At 49.4% G+C, this 18,977-nt stretch overlaps 1 protein-coding gene across 1 annotated transcript; it reads right to left on the bottom strand.

The window, feature by feature from the left end:
* Positions 1 to 12,969: 12,969 nt before the first annotated feature.
* On the bottom strand, positions 12,970 to 14,909 carry LOC122391825 (acyl-CoA Delta-9 desaturase-like). Its single transcript, XM_043386124.1, has one exon. It carries the CDS (start codon positions 14,381 to 14,383, stop codon positions 13,409 to 13,411), a length of 975 nt encoding a protein of 324 aa, XP_043242059.1. The 5' UTR covers positions 14,384 to 14,909; the 3' UTR covers positions 12,970 to 13,408.
* Positions 14,910 to 18,977: the final 4,068 nt, after the last annotated feature.

The raw sequence follows: 18,977 nt of genomic DNA on the forward strand, positions 1-18,977 counted from the left end.
CGATCACCTGCTCCGAAGGTCTGGTAGATGACACGGCAGGTCACGGCGGTTTGGTTTGTGCAAACACGACCTCGACAGAAGTCGCCCTTCACCAGACAGTCCGAGTCCTGCCGACAGAACTGGTGGTGCTGAGAGCGGCCGGGCATTACAAAGTACTTCCAGCTGTTGTCCGGAGTCAGGGTGTCGTATCCGGCGACTGTGCTGTGCAGTCGACACTCTCCGGTCGCAGGGCTGAAGCTGAGGCTGGCGCAGGTCGGGTTTTGGTGGCAGAGCGCGCAGCAGGTACAGCTGAAGGAATCGCCGGGCTTAACGCTGACACTAGGGAGGTCGGCGGTGAGGTAGCCGGTGGCCCACGCACCCTTCTGGCAGCCCTCCACCGGCGGCAGAGGCAGTAGCAGCAGCAGCAGCAGCAGCAGCGGAAGCGGCGGATGGACGGTCATGGCTGCACAGCCCACCAGGTCCCAGGTCAGCTGAAGAGAGAGAGAGAGAGAGAGAGAGAGAGAGAGAGAGAGAGAGAGAGAGAGGGAGGGAGAGAGAGAGAGGAGAGAGAGAGTGAGAGAGAGAGAGAGAGAGAGAGAGAGAGAGAGAGAGAGAGAGAGAGAGAGAGAGAGAGAGAGAGAGAGAGAGGAGCGGTTGTAAATAGGCAATATGTAAATTCAGAGTGAAATCAGCAATTCGCAGATGGAGGGATATATTTGTTTGATTGAAAATGACTGATGGTATACGTTTTCTTACATAGACATGCCAAACGCATGCTGCTGACTCATCCAACTACACTACAATATCGCTGTAAACCCTTTTCTGGGCCCCGCTGCTTGGGCTCCTGGATTTCTACACCTTTATGGAAAGAGGCCTTTAAACAGTGAAATCCTCTTCCAATTCGACCCCTGGCCACGTAGCGACACGCGGTTGGCAGTATTTGAAAGAGCGTCAAACATTATGAATAAATTACCTCTGTTATTTCTGCGTCAGGGCAACGGTCAGCTTGGGTCGGTCGCGCGCTGGGGCCGGTCAAGTTATGAATAAATAATTTTAGTTATTTTCTACGTCAGGGCAACGCGACGGTCAGCTTGGGCCAGTCATGCGCTGGGGCCGGTGCAAGCTTTAGTATGTACGACGTACGTGCATGGACATGGATGAAAGCTGTGGTAAGCTGTGGTATCTTGATAACATTTGTAGGAGACAAGCGCAAGTTTACAAGTTTAGACAGCCCCTCGCGTGGTCCCTTATTTGTCATATATTTACGAATATTTCGCACTTGTCAGTGAATTATTGTTTTTCTTATGTCAATTGAGCACCATGGCCGGCTGAAACTTGCCCGCAATCTTATATATAGACGGAAAGACCTATAACCCTTTTACTTCGGCACAAGTGACGCACTGCGACGGTTTTTGGCGCCATTTTCAATCGATCTGTTCAAGACTGGAGCCGATATTCATGATATGTGATGTTTAAAAGACGAAACTCTGAAATCTTTTCTGCCATGGGCCGCAAGGAGGTTCACCGTGAGTAGCGGACTTTTATTGTTGAAATGTTTTAATAATTGATGTTTGTTGCAAATTCGTCGGCCATCAGCGTAGTCCCGGCTCGCGTTATTTTCTTTGCACGAAGAACGTGACGTTGTTGCTTAAGCTCGTCGCATACCGAAGATGTGGTATTAATTCAACGTTGAAGCCTCACTGTTCAATTCGCCCAAGCAGTTTTTGCCTGATAAGTTTCACTTTTGCTCTGCCTCTGCTCTCGCCGCTAGTTGACGCTCCCTGCCTCTGGGTCGCAAGTCCATCGCGGCCGAACCACCACTGGCGTCATGCAACGCCCAAGACCGGATCCCATTTCGGCCTCGTATTCGCTGCGGCTCCTCGTAGTCATCCTACTGCCTCTCACCTGCCTGTGTTTGCGGCAAAACCTATCCCCAACGGACAGAGACTACACATCATGTTTCTTACCGTTTCAAGGGACCCATGCCTTGAAAGTTGGCAAAATCAAGACCGTCTTCTTCAGACGCCGAGCCTCCTACAGTGCGAACTCCGTTGCCACCAGACAGCACGGGCGGATCACTTTTAGCTGCTCAGTGCTTTTGGCAGGTGACATCGAGTTGAACCCAGGCCCCAAAACGCAGAAGAGCACCTCCCAAGACCAGTCAGCTACGACCGATCTAACTTGCGCTGCTTGCCCGAGCAAGTCGACCAGGAAGGCGGCGATAATATGTCGCGCCTGTGGAGACCGATGGCATACGTCTTGCGCAAAGCTGACTTTGACCCAAGCACGTGCTCTCAGAATATGGCACTGCAGAACCTGCCTTGGAGCAGCGACTCTCACACATGCTGATCCATTGCAGTGCTGCAATGGATCAGCGACGCGTTGCTCTGCTCAGAGCAACGCGTCGCCGGCGGGTACAGAGCCAGCTGACCTTGCCGAGTACCTGGCCGAGCTAAGGCGCGCTACTGTCGTCATCAAACAAATACCGAAAGCTGCCCGGATTGCTGCCGCCGATTGTCTAGCCAAGCTAATTGACGAGGCAATTTCCGAACGGAATTTCAGCACATGGCGCCGCCTATTGTCTTTCGTGATCGGCTAGCTGACAAACGGGCCCCCGCTATTGACGATTTAAAAAGTTATCTCCCTGGGATAGTAGAAACTCCCTTGCACAGCCTAACCTTACTGGGCTCTCCTCTTCACGAATCCAGCATCGTCACTGCCACGGACGCTGCCCATGATATGATAAAGACACTTTGCAGCCGCATCCGCTCCCTTGACACTCACACAGCCTTATTCTTTTTAGCCCACTACATTGCCGCGCCCCGGCTACAATATCTCCTGCGATCTAGTCCCATGTACTTAAACAGCACAGGATTGCAGGCCATTGACGCCCTTATGCGGTCGGCCCTCACAGACACCTGCAATGTTAGTCTAGGAGACGAAGCCTGGAAACAGGCTTCCCTCCCGGTCCGGTACGGGGGTCTAGGCGTTAGGTCAGTTGAACGGCTAGCTATTCCCTGCCACTTGGCATCTCTGACTGAAGCGTCCTCTCTGGTATCTTCGATTCTCAGCAATCAAGGGAACAGGTACGACGCCATACTGGCCAGAAAACCCGCTCTTGAACGACTCCTTCCTTAAATCGGAGAGGCAACCCTCCCCGACCCCTCTACACCAGGGCAGCAGAGGGCTTGGGACGACCTGGCATCGGAGGCTAGCTGCAAACAGTTACTCCGCGAAACAAATCAAGTCCACAGAGCTCGTTTACTTGCCGCCTGCCAGCCTCACACAGCCGCATGGCTACAAGCAGTACCGGTCCCCAGCCTTGGCCTCTTTTTGGACCCGGAATCTGTTAGGATAGCGGTAGCTCTCCGTCTTGGCGCCCCTATATGTGAGCCACATGTCTGTCGCCTATGTAGCTGCCCGGTCGACAGATTGGGACATCACGCCCTATCCTGCAGCAAAAGTGCTGGCCGGTTTCCCCGCCACCCTGAGCTTAACGATTTGGTGAAGCGCAGCCTCGCTGCATCTGGCATCCCGTCCGTCCTCGAGCCCACGAAACTTGACAGAGGTGACGGCAAGCGTCCTGACGGGCTTACCACATTCCCTTTTAACCCACGAGCCGCTGGGGGGGGCATAAAGTTGCCCCCCCCTTTACGTTTTGTGAAATATCTCCGAAACCTGATGAGCTACGAGCGTGAAACTTGGCATAGCTTCAAATGAATACCTAGGCAATGTTTGAGGAAAGTTTGGTGGTTGTAGCACCTAAGATGACGTCACAGTGACGTCATAAAGTTTTGTTGTTTTCCGATATGGACCGTTTCTGAGGACGCTGAGCATTAAACTCGACTGTAAATGAACTAGACAGCACCTGCTGGCATCCTAAAACATCTTATTACACTTCCATCTAGTTTCTGACCAATAATCGGCCCTTTATATTCGGTCCCATATATGTGATGCATCGTGAGGAATATGAGAGTCGTAAATCTATAATTTCACTTATGACGTCACTGTGACGTCATTGCAAATGGGATCGACACCAAATTTGGACACAACCTTGGCTAGGTATTCAGGAAGATATGTGCAAAGTTTCGCTTCTCTATCTCTTCGCGTTGCGACGATATCGTCGCAGAAGTAAAGGGGGGGCAACTTTATGCCCCCCCCCCCCCCCCCCAGCGGCCGGCGGGTGGCGCGGAGGCCCAGCGGCCGCCGGGTTAAAGGTGGAAAATGCCTAGCCTGGGATGCGACATGCACCGATACCTTTGCTGACAGCAGCCTGGCAAAATCGGCAATAAAACCGGGATCAGCGGCCCGGGCCGCCGAGGATCGAAAGGTACAGCGGTATGCCTCTTTATCAGCCCAGTATCTCTTCGTTCCATTGGCGGTCGAAACATCAGGCGTTGCCGGCCCCAGTGCCATCCGCCTAGTCCAGGAACTCGGCCGCAGGATCACATCAGTGACCGGGGAGAGGCGCGAAACGGCTTGAAAAATCTCTATTGCCATCATTCGCGGAAACGCAGTGGCAATCAGAGGTTCTGCTTATCTTTCCTCCACTGTGAGCTCCGCCCACTCCGCCTTACCACCCCGTGTACCAGCTTTTCATTACGCACAGAAACAACATACTAAACATGACACTCGCAACATCTCCCTTACACCCCCTCTGACACTTTCACCAGCTCCACCCAACCCAGCATCAGCACCATCTCCATCTGAAAGTCACGACACACTTACAGCATACCATACACCAACCGGCCACCACGATATAGCGCCATCACCCCCAAAATCCATCAGTCCAATCTCAACTCGCCTGGCAAAGTACAGAAAAATGTACGAGGAAATGAGGGCCAATTTTGAAACACAAGATCTCTCTCTGAGCCGGAATCCTCTGGCCGACCCAGAGCTGGCTTCCTACCTGGTGCGCGGTGTGACCCAGTGCTCTGCTATATCGTGTTTAGCTGAGCCTTAGCGTTAGGTATCTGTGCATTATATTGTATCCGTCGTAACCTGTATGTTGGTAAATGTTTGTTTCTAATAAATAGTGGATATTTTGTAGGTAATGTTGATAATTTTGTTTTACCTGACCTGTCTGACGTAATCGGTGGCCTCGCAGACCGCAGTCAATGAAATTGGGCTGCACGCGCGTTTTTTTTTTCGGGAGTAGGTACCAGATGCAGTTCGAATTTTGGAAATCAAACCACAAGTTTCGGAGATAGAAGGGGTCTCTGAATCCCCCTCCCCTTCAGTCACTCGCGCTATGACATAATACCCCAGTCATGCGCTGGTTAATGGTTTATAATTTGACAACAAAGGAGAGAGTAAAAAGACAATGATTTGTTGTAACCGAAGGTTACAACAAATGACAGCTGGCCGACTGGCCAGCTGACGATAATGACAGCTGGCCGACTGGCCTGGTTGTGCGCCTTTTACCTCACCCTGTGAACACTGGGCGCCGAGGACAGCGTTTTCGCCGTCCTGCGGCCTCATCTGGAAGATCACAGACGACCCGGAGTGCTGCAAAAAGAACTGAACATGGCAATGCTAACTGGCAGGCGACGGCCCCGCGCCGTTACAGTGATGTGGTCAGAGGCATTGAACACTGTGACACTGCCTGGACGGCGGCCGCCCTACGCCCAACGCCCAATAGTTAAAACACTATTCTTTAGAATTGTGTTTTTCTATTGAAAAACAAATCTGAGTTCCCTGACAATTTGGCAAAAGCTGCCTGAGATCAGTACAACTTGATGCTCTTGAAAACGGATGCTCCAAAAATTCTGATTTTTTCAGGATTTCTAGTGGGCCAGGTGATCTACGTTCTGGTATGGGTCTCCCCTCCGCGGACCAAAACGACCCCCCATTTTCTTCCATGCAGATCAACCACCATTCGGTGCACTACCCATGGGTATGTCGCAAAGTGGCCGGAAAAGTCCAGAACCACGTGCCACGTGCCGTTGAAAATGACCCTGCACACCGGAAATTGGGACTTTTGGTCATTTCGGCGCAACCATGATGCATACTATGGCGTGGGTGACCAAACAATGGGTGTCATCCGGTCGGCAACTGTTTAAGGTGTCGTCCAGTGGGCCAAAGTGGTAGTTTCAAACTTTTGGGATCCACCATTCTGGGGATTCTTTTTGACAATATACTTACGCTTCTTGGCGCAATGTCCATTCCACCCAGCCGGTCGTCAATGCGTTAGGTGACCCAAATGACGATTGACCTGAAGGAAGTTGGGGGCGAGGAACACGCACGTGCCATCCGTTTTTTAATCGGGCGCTTTCATCTAGGAGATTTTTGCAGATATCTTTTTGATTTGTGAAAATGACTAGCCTAGCGGTATGCCAGTCGTTGATAAATTATTATCTTGCTGCGGCGGGGCGCTTATTTGCGGTGTTTGCGTTTGGCGGCTGGCGGGGGACTTTTAGTCGTTTTCGGTTAGCAGTTAGCGTCGGTGCGGTGCGGGCGGTTTTATTTTTCTTCGGCATTTCGGCGTTTTTTTTTGTGTGGTTTGCGGCGGTCGGGCGATTTTGTTGCCGTTTGCGTTGGCTTTTCGGGCGTGCGTTTTACACGTTTTGCGGTGTTTACGTTTTGCGGCGGGCGGGCGTTTTGTGTTTTTTTGCGGTGTTTGTCTTTGGCGGCGGGTGGGCGGGCGGGCGATGCGGGCGGTTTTCTTTTTTTTGCGTTGTTTGCGGTGTTAAGTTTGTTTGCGGTTTGCGGCCGCTTTTTCGTTTTTTTTTGCGGTGTTTGCTTTTGGCGGCGGGCGGGCGATTTTTAGGCGTTTTCGGTTGGCGGTTAGCGGGCGTGCGAAGCGGGCGGTTTTATTGGTTTGCGGCGTTTTTGCGTTTTTTTATTTGCAGTTTGCGGCAGGCGGGCGTTTATTTTTTGCGACGCTTGCGTTAGCGTTTCGGGCGTGCGTTTTGCGCGTTTTGCGGTGTTTGCGTTTTGCGGCGGGCGGGCGTTTTTTCACAATTCAAAGTCCAAACCTTCGGGCCACAGCGCTCCTCGAAAAGCGCTGCCCTCGAGTAGTTCTGTCAACTTATGTCCAGAAAAAAAAGACTCCTCACAGAGACTTGACCTTTACCGGCGCCGTGCTGGTGGTCTGAGTTTTCCTTGGTGTTGGGGGGGGGGGGGCGTTTTCAAGCCCCCTCCCCCCAGTTTAATTCGGCTCCTGGGCGCTGTAGCGACATGTGGTAAGCGGCAATCGAAAGAGCGCCAAGGTACTGAAGGAAATACCTCGGCCATTTTTGGGTCAGGTCAAAGGTCAGGCCACCAGAGGTCATCAAAGGTCAAATTTTGCTATTTCAACAGCTTCGAAACACCAGCATATACTCGTAACTCGGGAACCAATAGAGCTACAGCAACGCAGAAAAAAGGGCATTCAATAGCTCTTTTAATTTTCTTGCTAGGTAGTGTTGTCAGATTTTACCTCAGGTCAATTTTTTAGCCCCCAGAGAGCAAAAACTCTAAAATAGCCGTTCTTACGTTTTTTTTTTCTCTAATAATGTTTGATTCAAGGGAGTCACGACCAGACATGTGCATGGATCCGAGAAAATGGATCTGGGATCTGATCCTACGGATCCTGATCTCGGATCCGACGGGATCATAGATCCAGCTCTGTAATTTATCGAGAGATCCGTAGGGATCACAGATCCGAGTCTCATTTTTTGCTTGAGATCCAGTGAGACCATAGATCCTCACTTATTTTTTGTCAACACATAGTTATAAAAAAAACACTTGTTTCAACTCACAAACGTTCTGTTTTAGTGATGTTATGTGATCGCACGTCATAATCCATAGTTTTGCGTCACTTATTGGCATAGAACCCCTTTAAAACATGGTTTCAAATGTGGTGCATGGCGGGATCCACTCAGATCATAGATCCATGTCCTTAATTTATCGTCAGATCATATGAGATCATAGATCCAAGATGTATTTTTCACGCCGGATCCGGTGGGATCATAGATCCCAGCCTGTACTTTGCTTCGAGATCCACTGAGATCATAGATCCATCACTCGGATCCATGCACATGTCTGGTCACGACATAACTTTTCCAGCATCGTGCTCCTCTCGTCAAGACGCACCGAATGAACTGTAAGTTGTCCTTAAAAGGTCAACTTGAAAATTTGACCTCAGGTCAAGGTCATGGCCTGACTTTAAAGGTCATGCTACATTTCAATAGATCCGTATTGTTGAGCTGAACACATCTGAGTTGTTTTCACCGCTCTGGCACGTCTCTATCAAAAGTTAGCCCGGCGGCCGCTGGGCCTCCGCGCCACCCGCCGGCCGCTGGGGGGGGGGCATATAGTTGCCCCCCCTTTACTTCTGCGACGATATCGTCGCAACGCGAAGAGATAGAGAAGCGAAACTTTGCACACATCTTCCTGAATACCTAGCCGAGGTTGTGTCCAAATTTGGTGTTGATCCCATTTGAAATGACGTCACAGTGACGTCATAAGTGAAATTATAGATTTGCGACTCTCATATTCCTCACGATACATCAGATATATTTATATGCCCGAGACGGGCATATAAAGGACCGATTATTGGTCAGAAACTAGATGGAAGTGTAGTTAGATGTTTTAGGATGACAGCAGGTGCTGTCTAGTTCATTTACAGTTGATTTTCATGCTCAGCGTCATCAGAAACGGTCCATATAGGAAAACGGCAAAACTTTATGACGTCACTGTGACGTCATCTTAGGTGCTACAACCACCAAACTTTCCTCAAACATTGCCTAGGTATTCATTTGAAGCTATGCCAAGTTTCACGTTCGTAGCTCATCAGGTCTCGGAGATATTTCACAAAACGTAAAGGGGGGGGGGCAACTTTATGCCCCCCAGCGGCTCGTGGGTTAGAGTATGTAAAAAAATCTGCTGGGGGCCTTTCATGAACTGAGTTGACCTCAGGGGCACACAGAGGGATCACAGGTGCAATTTTCCGATTATATGTGTCATGTTTCCTACCTATAAACCGATGTCTTAGAGTGTTCAGAACGACATTCGTTCAAAAGAAAACGCGCATTTCAATTTTCTCCCTTTGACTTAGGTATGATGGAGAGGTCGCAAAAATGACGTGACCTTTATAGGTTACAGCTGGCAAAGTTATGAGATATACATTTTATATATACCGTTACTCTTATCAATCGCTGAAAGTTCCAAAGCGCTCGTTCAGTCGGTGTTAGCTGCAGCGGGCATTGGAACTTTTTTAGAGGTAAGGTCACTTGACGTGATCTGGTGACTTGACCAACGAAACGGGTCTGAAATTTTTGCAGCATGTGTGGAAAAAGTGTATAAGCAGGTGTGCCAAAAACGCTGCGCTCCGCCATTTTTTGAGATATTTGCGAAAACCCGAGGGGGTGTGAAAACGCCCCCTCCCCACCCAGCTCGGCGCTGGTTAAAAACGGTCCACTTTATTCTGGGTTTCCTGCAAACCATCACCAAAGTTCAAATATGGTGACTGTTCAGTTCAAAAGTGACAACTCACATTGTAAAAAGAAAGTAAAGAGGAAAAGAACGTCCGTCTGGCTGCGCATCATTTAATGGGCATTGTCCAGTGATTACTGCTACTCCGGAAGTCCTATAGATTTTCTCCTCGTGACGCCCTTCCGTCCTTACCTGCCCCCTCAGGTAGCCGCCCCGAGACGCGGCGACCTGTGACAGGACCGCCTCGAGTCCGGGGACCCTCTGACAGAGCGGGCCCCGACGAGGGAGCCGCCGGACCGCGCGACGGCGGTGGTCGAGTGGGTCGGTTCACAAGACAACGGAAGGTCGGTTCACAAGGCAACAGCAGGACGTAACGGCAGGTCGGTTTGCAACGTAACGGCAGGTCGGTCTTGCAAGGCAACGGCAGGTCGGTTTGCAACGTAAAGGCAGGTCGCTTTATACCGTAACGGCAGGTCGGTTTACAGCGTAACAGCAGCTCAGTTCACAACGTAACGTCAGGTTGATTTGCACCGTAACGGCAGGTCGGTATGACATGTGGTGAAGGATTGGTTGATCGTAGGACCGGCGCAGTGTGAGCTCAACAGAGTGACTGAAGGTCTATTCACTCGATAGTGGCTGATCGGCTTCCCGTCGGTGCGCGGGATATATATATATATATATATATATATATATATATATATATATATATATATATATATATATATATATATATATATATATATATATTTATTTATTTATCTAGGGTTAATTTTTCACGCCGGATCCGATGGGATCATAGATCCTAACCTGCAGTTTGCTTCGAGATCCACTGGGATCATAGATTCATCGCTCGGATCCATGCACATGTCTGGTCACATCTCTCACATCAGGTCGTTGGTTGCCAGCATAACAATGATCGACCAGTATTGATGGATGAGTCCGATGAGTCTATGTATAAGCTGTTGACGAACATTGGCGTCGGAAGAAACCTCTTCTCATTACGAGCGAGCGAAGTCGTATGCTGCAGAATCAGAGCTGTAGACTGTAAAGGGCAGTCCTGCAGCTCAGATGCTTTCGCCCGGTACCAGACCTATAGCAGAACTGCAGAGGGCAGCACTATGCCCAGACAGCACACAGGTCCCAGCCAGGCCTACGACAGTAGGTATCAATGAAGAGGGCAGCACTATAGTCTAGACACCCCGATCTCCTCCCGGCTCCCTCCGAGGGGACCTTCGATCGTAGCCTCCTAAAGAACGATGAAGAGGGCAGCACTGCACCTGTCCGTGCTTCTATCCTCAGGATACTGAAATCCTTCTCCTCCACGCCACAATCCCCTTCCGGGCTGGGCAGGCAACTTTATCTCATGCGGGCTGCTCCCTTGGAGCGGCACTGCTGCTCCCGAGGGAGCGCACCCCGTAGCCGGGTGCAGTGAGTGCCTTGGGGCTGGGTGGCCTGTCCTCTGGACGGGCTCAGCCCCGGCGACTCACTAGGGTGCCTGCCCAGACCAATGTCTCCCCCTAATTCCTATCATCCTTCCGGCTCTGCAATGGTCTTGTCGACCGAAAGGGCCTAACCCAACAAAACAAACAAACAGCACTGCATAGCCCAGATCATAGATCTCAGTCTATGATCTGATAGATAGATCATACACCTCAGTCTAGGTTACAGAGTACAAGCACCATTATTCAATTGCCCAGTTACGCCCACTTAGCCCCTAAGTGGGGTTCATCATTGAGTGTTAGGCCAGGCCCAGGGCAGCAGTCGAATTTTAGTAGGTACTTACATCATGAGCGCCGGGGGTTACGAAATACGACCCTTTCTAGATCGGCTTCTGAGTGTTTTGTCACATGAGGTAAGCGAAGTTCGAAAAGGCGTCAAGAATCACGAGGGAAATACTTTCATCATTTTTCAAGTCATCTCATAGATCGGGTCGGGTGCCTGAAGGTCATCCAAGGTCAAATTTCAATGTCATCCAAGGTCAAAGTAATTTGAGATTACGTTTTTGCTAAAAACACACCGAATTTGATGACTTTTTTGGGTTGTAAACAGTTAACCCGATGTTAACCCGCGCACCGAGTCAAAGATGACTTCACAGGGGTCATAAAAGTCAAAATGGTGGCGCTAGAAATGAAGAGTTTTATCGAATAACTTTCGAAGTAGCCAAGCTAGGAACAACTAGCACATGGCACCATCGTGATCCTCTCGTCAATCCGCATCGAATCATAGGTATATGTGTTGACCTCGAAAATTCAAGGTCAAAGGTTGACCTCAGGTCATGTGACCTAAGGTCATCATGTGTGTCATTCGATGCGCTTTGGCAATCCGAACACAATGAGACCATCCGCGCGGCTGTATCTCCTTCCTGTAAGGAGTTATTAGCAAAAAAAAAAAAAAACTTTGGTAAAGGTCTCCGTCATTTGCCACCGCTCTGACGCGGTGGCAAAGTTGCAAAAAAGTGTGATCATCTGTAATCAAAACTAACATGACATTCGTGATCAGCACACCAAAAAAAAACATAGCAGCCACACTTTACAACGTTCTAACTTCTAACAGATCCCGATTTTACCGACTTTTGGGTCATTGACTTGACCTGGAAGGTCAACCAATGACCCAGAACCTTACAATTGGGTACCACCGGCTTCCCCTCGTCACGGGCAACACGCCCGTTTTTTCCGCGAAGCTCTAGCTCCATCAGGGGCGAAACGGCAAGGGGGGCCATTCCCCCTTTATACGTAAGCGGCTGGAAAACACCAATACGGGCGAGGGTAAATTCATTTAGGGGAGTCCGTTCCCCTTTATACGCTAGCGGCTGGAAAAACACCAATATGGGCGAGGGTAAATTCATTGCAGGATAACCTTTTTACTAGGTCAAAGTTTCGATCTAAGGTCAGACTTTCAAGTCACCAGTGTCTGAAGTTGTTTTCCGCTTTTCGACGTCAGAAACATCATGCTGTTCAAATCGAAAAGCCTCAACCATTGCGCCAAAAGTAACTAATTGCATAGAGCTGTTTTCGCAAAAAAACGACTATAGATTTCTTGCGACTTATATTCTCTGGAGCTCAACTCGACTGCCCTGAGGTCAAACCTGAAAACACGTTAGAGAAGTAAAAGAGCCATTGAGTGGTTTGTCAATTTATTGCGATGCCTTAGCTTTACAAGGTATCCTTTGAGTTATGAGCCATTGGTGAAAAAATATCTGAATCGGGAGTTAGGCTTTGGATCGGAATCTGAATTTGACTCCCAATGCCCTCGACCTTTCAATTTTTTATGACAAGTAGCCTGGAGGTAAGAAATGCTTTGAGACCTTTGGTTTGACCTAAAAATTGACGAAGTAGATGCCTACCTATTTTATCTAATAAGTAATCATGACCTCTCAACTCAAGTCTCAACACCACCTTCCGTGTTGTCAGTCTTCCTTACCTCGCCCAGAGGCTAAGCTGGAGAGGAGTCCACCACTCCTGATCCTGTTTAGCGTACTGCTTTTTCAGATATTCGATATATAAAAAAAAACTCCTAGGGTGACGTAATAACCTTTTCTCGACAGGGACAGGTCACCGTAAAACGTCACATTGCTCAATTTTTATTTGTTTATTTTTCAAAAGCGATGCCAGGGCAGTATCACAGTTTATTCAAAGCCGAATTCATGCCATGAAATTCTTGAGAAAATCACACAAGCATCTGCACACCAGATGAAGAATCACAAGCAACGCTGCAAGCTATCACACCATATGATATTTGACAATTATACCTACACATTTCGATACAGAGAGAGAACATTCCCTGTCCATCTCTTTCCCATTCGAGGCCGTGATAGATCTCCCAGGGTGTCGTAGCCTCCCTTATCTACACCATCTTAACACCGTTAAAGATCATTGTAACGCAACGCAACCGACGCCAGTCAACCCTACGCAATTTATAACCGATAAAATCGGGCGTAGTTTCCACCCCACCCACTAGCGGCACTGCCATTCAGTGTCTGAACCACAGCTTGTCTCGATGCCCACCAGAGGCGCTAGTGCGGCGCCTTGTAGCTGCCGTCCCCGTTCCGCGCGGCGCGCCGCTGTATGATGTCGGCGGAGACGGTCTTCAGGCCGCTGGCCCAGCCGATCCGGTGGAAGAAGTCGATGAAGCCGGTGGTGACGTTGCCGGTATAGTTGGGCAGCTCAGCCGCCTTGTAGTCCCAGGGGAAGCTGTGGTGATAGTTGTGCCAACCCTCGCCGAACGCCAGCGCGGCCACCGAGCGGTTCTCCGCAGGGTGGATGTGCCGGTCGTACGGGTGCATGCCCCACATGTGGGCGGCGCTGTTCACCAACCACGTGCCGTGCAGGGTGACCACGTACTTGAGCACGGCGATGAGGTAGGCGTCCAGCAGGCACTCTCCCCAGCAGAGGTACGGCACCAGGGTGGGCAGGCCGACCACCATGACGGCCGCCAGCGGCAGGTACCAGCGCTTCTGGAACATCACCACGGGGTCCGCCTCCAGGTCGGAAAGGTCCGTGTGGCGGCCCTGCAGCTTCACCTGCGGGTGCTTACGAACCACCAGCCAGCCGCAGTGCGCGAAGAAGAACCCTCGGGTGGCGTCGTGCGGGTCGGCGTCCGTCTCCGAGTGCCTGTGGTGCAGCCGGTGGTCGCGCACCCACTCATGGATATGATTCTGACCGGCCATCGTGTACATCAGCATCAGCAGCACGCGCAGCTTCAGGTTCGCCGAGAAGGAGCGATGGGACCAGAGGCGGTGTGCGCCAGCTGTGACTCCAACTCCGCCGATACAATAACAGAACAATCCAAACACCAGAGTCTGCCATCGTGCCGCCGTCAGCGCGCGGACCAAACCCGCCACGGAGAGGATGTGAAGTATCGTGAAGAAGGCCACGCTCCGCCAGACTATTTCCGTGGGCGGCCGCTTGGCGGCGCTGCCGGCGGCAGGTGGCGCCACCTCCTCTTCTGACAGTTCCGGACCACGACGAGTGGCGACGTTAGGCGCCATGGTGGTGAGGAGAGCCGACGCTTCTGTTCTTCTGACTGGGTGAGTGCTGTCTGCTGAGGGCTGACGGCTGTTGGGCCTCACTTTAGACTGGCTGACCGGCGACCACTAAAAACTAACCGGCGATGTCAACAAAGATCCAGAAGCACAGCTGGGCTGACTGACGACGAGAGCCGATTTGAACGGCAGAGTCCCGGTCCAGCTAAGTTTCCTCTTCTTCACCAACACCCACCGATGTAACACTTGAGGCCTGTCCGTGAACAAGTCGCTATGTTTTGAAGCTCGACTCGGTTGAGTCAATCACTGAAAAGACGATCAGTCTCTGCTGCAGCAGCCACCGGCTGAGGTCCGTAGCCGTCCGCACCCGACCACAGCTGAGCACCACTGGGTCCCACGCGCCTCTTTTGTACCCTCCCGTCACCTCCGACGACAATCCAGGACTAAAGTCCACGGCCGCCGCCGACGAATGGGTAATCGGCGGCGTCGCGCGCAGCCAGCGCCCCCTGCCGGCCGACCGGACGCACCTGGCACTGCGACGGCGGCGGTGGGGAGTGACGTCATATCACGTGACGTGGCGCGGCCACCAATGGGGCGGGGCCATGACGTGGTGCGAGCTCTTTCGACGCCCGCCTGCGGCGATGAGGTTCCGTTGTGCTGTTATTAGTACGGCGAGTCTGACCGACAACCCTTCCCTTCCCATCGGCCGTTACCCTCACAGAGCTGCTGGGGCAATTCATGGTAACCGCCCGCCCTCACACCACCGCGCTCTCAATACTCGGAATGACGGCACGGTCATTGAAACTACACAGCACCACTATAGGCACTATGAGCAAAGCCGGGGGCGTTTTGCGTCATACAGTTCCGCCCGTATCGTTTACCGCTGCGCACTGCAACGGCAAAACGCAGCACCACGGTACACCCACCAATTATACACGAACAGATCGCGTCAATCGCTGAGGTCCAGGTTCAGGTGGTAAAACGGACGTGCCAGCGGAGGCTCGCCGCTCGAGCCGTGTGGCGGGTGCTATGCGCTTCTACAGCTAGAAATTGTAAGCCTGGCGACGGGCGTGAGCGCTAGTTACCGTGTTTTTGGCACCGGAACTCACCTGGCCGGAAGTATAATACTACGATAACGATATAGCGTGCGTGCGGGCGGTGCCACCGTGTGAAATGGGCGGTCACCATATGCTGCCGTGTGACCCGGCAGCCGCCGTCGGGTCATCGGCTAATGGGGACCTCCCGATGGAATTAACGATAGATTACAGTTGCGCGTCAGTGATAAGTGTCAGTCGCAACGGCGGAAAGACCCGATTTGTGGTTAATCACATGGCGCAGAAAGAAGTTCAAGCCATTTACATATATGCTATAGCAATTACAGGTGTCTTCAAATGCGTTACATTATATATAGAGTAGTCTTGCCCGTCCATCAACTTATAAAGATATGTGAATAGGAAACGGATGGCCTGTAATTTCGCCGTTAAATCCCGAAACGGTTTTGTGATTAAAAATTTAATCAATCCCTTCAAAGCCCATCACCTACACCGGAAATACACAGATGCATTGCATACCTTTACAAAATGCGGAAGTGACTTTGATATTGTTGATAGCTGTACTACAGAGCCTTAGCTGCACAAAGCAGCGCTTGTCCATAATGACCTGTGAGTGTGGTTACCAAGTAAAACGTTTATCCGACCGCGTTATTGTGTTGAGCTGTTTATGAGTCACTTGTAAGCTTTAGCCATTCGCCTACTTATAGCTCAAATGTAAAATAAACTCAAACCAGCTCAATTATAAACTAACTTTGCACATTTGCTGACCATGTATAAGGAAAGTGCAAAATTTAAGTGCCTAATAAAATATGTGCCCATTGTAAATGCTGGATGCCCAATGCCCATTGCCCATTGTAAATCGGGGCCGCTACGCATGGTGTCTAACCAGGTGCCATGTTATTTGTTTGGCGTATTTGCCGTTCGAAGCGCAGCTTGCTATTTACCTCTCAGCGTTACGTAACGTTATGGTGAAGAAAGGGTGTTTTGTTTTCTCCGCAGACACAGTGGGGCGTTTCTATGCGAGGACAAAAAGACGGCCGGCTTTTTACGTTCCAAACTGCCTGAGGCGGTGGCGGTCGCCGGGCGGGCGGGAACATCAGTTTCCCAATGCGTGGTACTCGCTGGTTACCTACTTACGTGTCACACCAGTGCCCATGTGTTTATCACGGGACTGGGCTCTGAGTGTCAAATATTATTGTTCTGATGGTAAGCTGCCTTGTCAAAGTTTTTCTTATTTGGATGTTTTTTTCTTTTAGAAAGTTTCTGAAAGTTAAAAAAAAATCCCGGAAAATAATTTGACCCTACGTCTTTGCTCGTAGGGTCAAACCTCAGTACAAGTGTTTGACTTCAACAAAAGTAACCTATGCCTGAGTAGTTATATTGTTTTTCTCGTGTCATTAAACCTCGCCCTGGCACGGGGGTTGATGCAACCCCCCTAAGGTTTTTCAAAGATAGCGTAAAAACGGCGGCGCGCAGCGCCGCCAAATTTGGCATAGCCTATGGGGCAACTTTTTACATATGACCTGAAAATTTCAGGTCCGGATGACCTTGGGTCAGGTCACCAAGTCAGCAAAACCGGTACAAGGTCATGGTCAAATTTCAATTTTCTTTATGCACCTATCCAACTCACAGTTTTGGACTGATTTTCTTCAAACTTTCAGGATGTACTAAGCTCACCGAGTTGTACAACATATACCTAGTTCGGGTTTTTTGATGTCACTGACCTGAGGTCAGTTAGAGATCATTACGTTGTAATGTTAAGCCTATGGTAAAATATTCAATTCGGAAAATACTGGAGATATCCGCTTCGTGCTATCACTTTTGTGCTTTGAAACCACAGTACTTAACACCAGGTCACTTGTTGCTTCTTTGTTTGGTGTACTTATCCATGGGTCGGGTCAAATGAGGTCAACTGAGGTCAAATGACGTTTTTGCCAATAACTTGGCACACAATGACGCTAGAGCTTAAAAATGGTGGGTGATCAGCCGAATCGAATGATATGCAATATGATGCGCAGTTTGGTTAATTTGAACTTAACTAATAAATTAAAGTTTACAACCCTCGTCCGTATTGGTGTTTTTCCAGCCGCGAACGTATAAGGGGGGGTCCGTTGGACCCCCCCTTGCCGTTTCGCCCCTGATCGAGCTAGAGCTTCGCGGAAAAAAAGAGCGTGTTGCCCGTGACGAGAGGAAGCCGATGACACCCAATTTTAAGGTCCTATGTCATTGGTTGACCTTGCAGGTCAGGTCAATGACCCCAAAGGCGGGAAAATCGGGACCTGTTAGAACGTCGTAAAGTGTGGCTGCTAAGAGGTTTTTCGGGGTGCTGATCACGAATATCATGTTAGTTTTGATCACAGATGATGTCTTCATGCATTTAGGCCAGGTCGGGTCAGGTCAGGTCAGGTCAACCAGTAAGGGTATTCGTAGTAGGTGGCAACCGCCTCTGACAGCTTGGTAACATGTTGAAGGCACCAAAACTACTTCGTAAATGTTCATATGGTTGCTAAATTCGAATTCAGCTAAAAAAAAAAAAAACTGGCCCAGAAACATGTAAAACTCGAAAAAGTGAACCGAGGTCATCAAAGGTCAATGACCTGACCTGACCTTCAGATGGCCTCGACACCCACCCTAATGCATGGGGGCAACATCATATCCAGGGTTGTATACCAATCAAGTCGATTGAATTGATTGATTTGATTCAACGCGTATTTTGAGTTGATTGGATTGAGTCGATTGACTTTTCGAGATGACTGGTTGACTGACTCGTTTGACTTTAGCGACTGGTTGACTGATTTGATTCCCGAAAATTAGAGTGACTCGTATGATTGAGTTGATTGAATGGAAAGTTCAAATAAGTTTTAGTTGACGAAAAATAATGACACCAATTGATGACATCAAAGATCACAAAACTACACTGAAAATTGCTTGTCATCACAACTGCAATATGGGGTAGATGGCCAAATAAAGAAGAGGGCCTAAACATGAACACGAACAGCCAACTTTGACTTTCAACTGCAATAACTGCTCCAATCCTGGTGATCATGATAGAACCCATGGCGATGCACCTACCTACCTTTCTGCACTCAGCAGGAAACGTTTTTTTTTTTTAATCCAGATGATAAAGTGCAAGGCCCTATATACTAATAAAGTGTGATTAATTAATAATTCACATCTCCACATCTCCTCAGAAACAACCCACTGAACTCTATAAATATCTGAAACCCCTACAAAAATAACTGAAACAAAAGCGCCGTTTTCGTCTCGCTAAATTTGCTGCATTGTTTAATTTGCAGCAGAACGTTTGTTGATCCTTTTCTCCTGAGAGCCTTAGCATAACATATTTAATATATTTCATTTTCCTTAAAATATTTTACCGAAAATTATAAAGTGGTTTTATTTCAAATGAAATAATAATTAAAACGAAATTGGTGTTGTACAACCGATTTATTTTATGATAATCTACCATACTACATGATTATCAATGACGTCATCTTACCAAAAAATCAAAGACGTAGAATAAGCATTTAAAAAAGCTTAGCATACTT

Source organism: Amphibalanus amphitrite, unplaced genomic scaffold (assembly GCF_019059575.1).
Source record: "Amphibalanus amphitrite isolate SeventyFive unplaced genomic scaffold, NRLGWU_Aamphi_draft 000456F_arrow, whole genome shotgun sequence".
NCBI lineage: Eukaryota > Metazoa > Arthropoda > Thecostraca > Balanomorpha > Balanidae > Amphibalanus > Amphibalanus amphitrite.

Coding starts and splice junctions, on each gene's coding strand:
- LOC122391825 (XM_043386124.1), bottom strand. CDS start 14,383: ATGGCGCCTAACGTCGCCACTCGTCGTGGTCCGGAACTGTCAGAAGAG.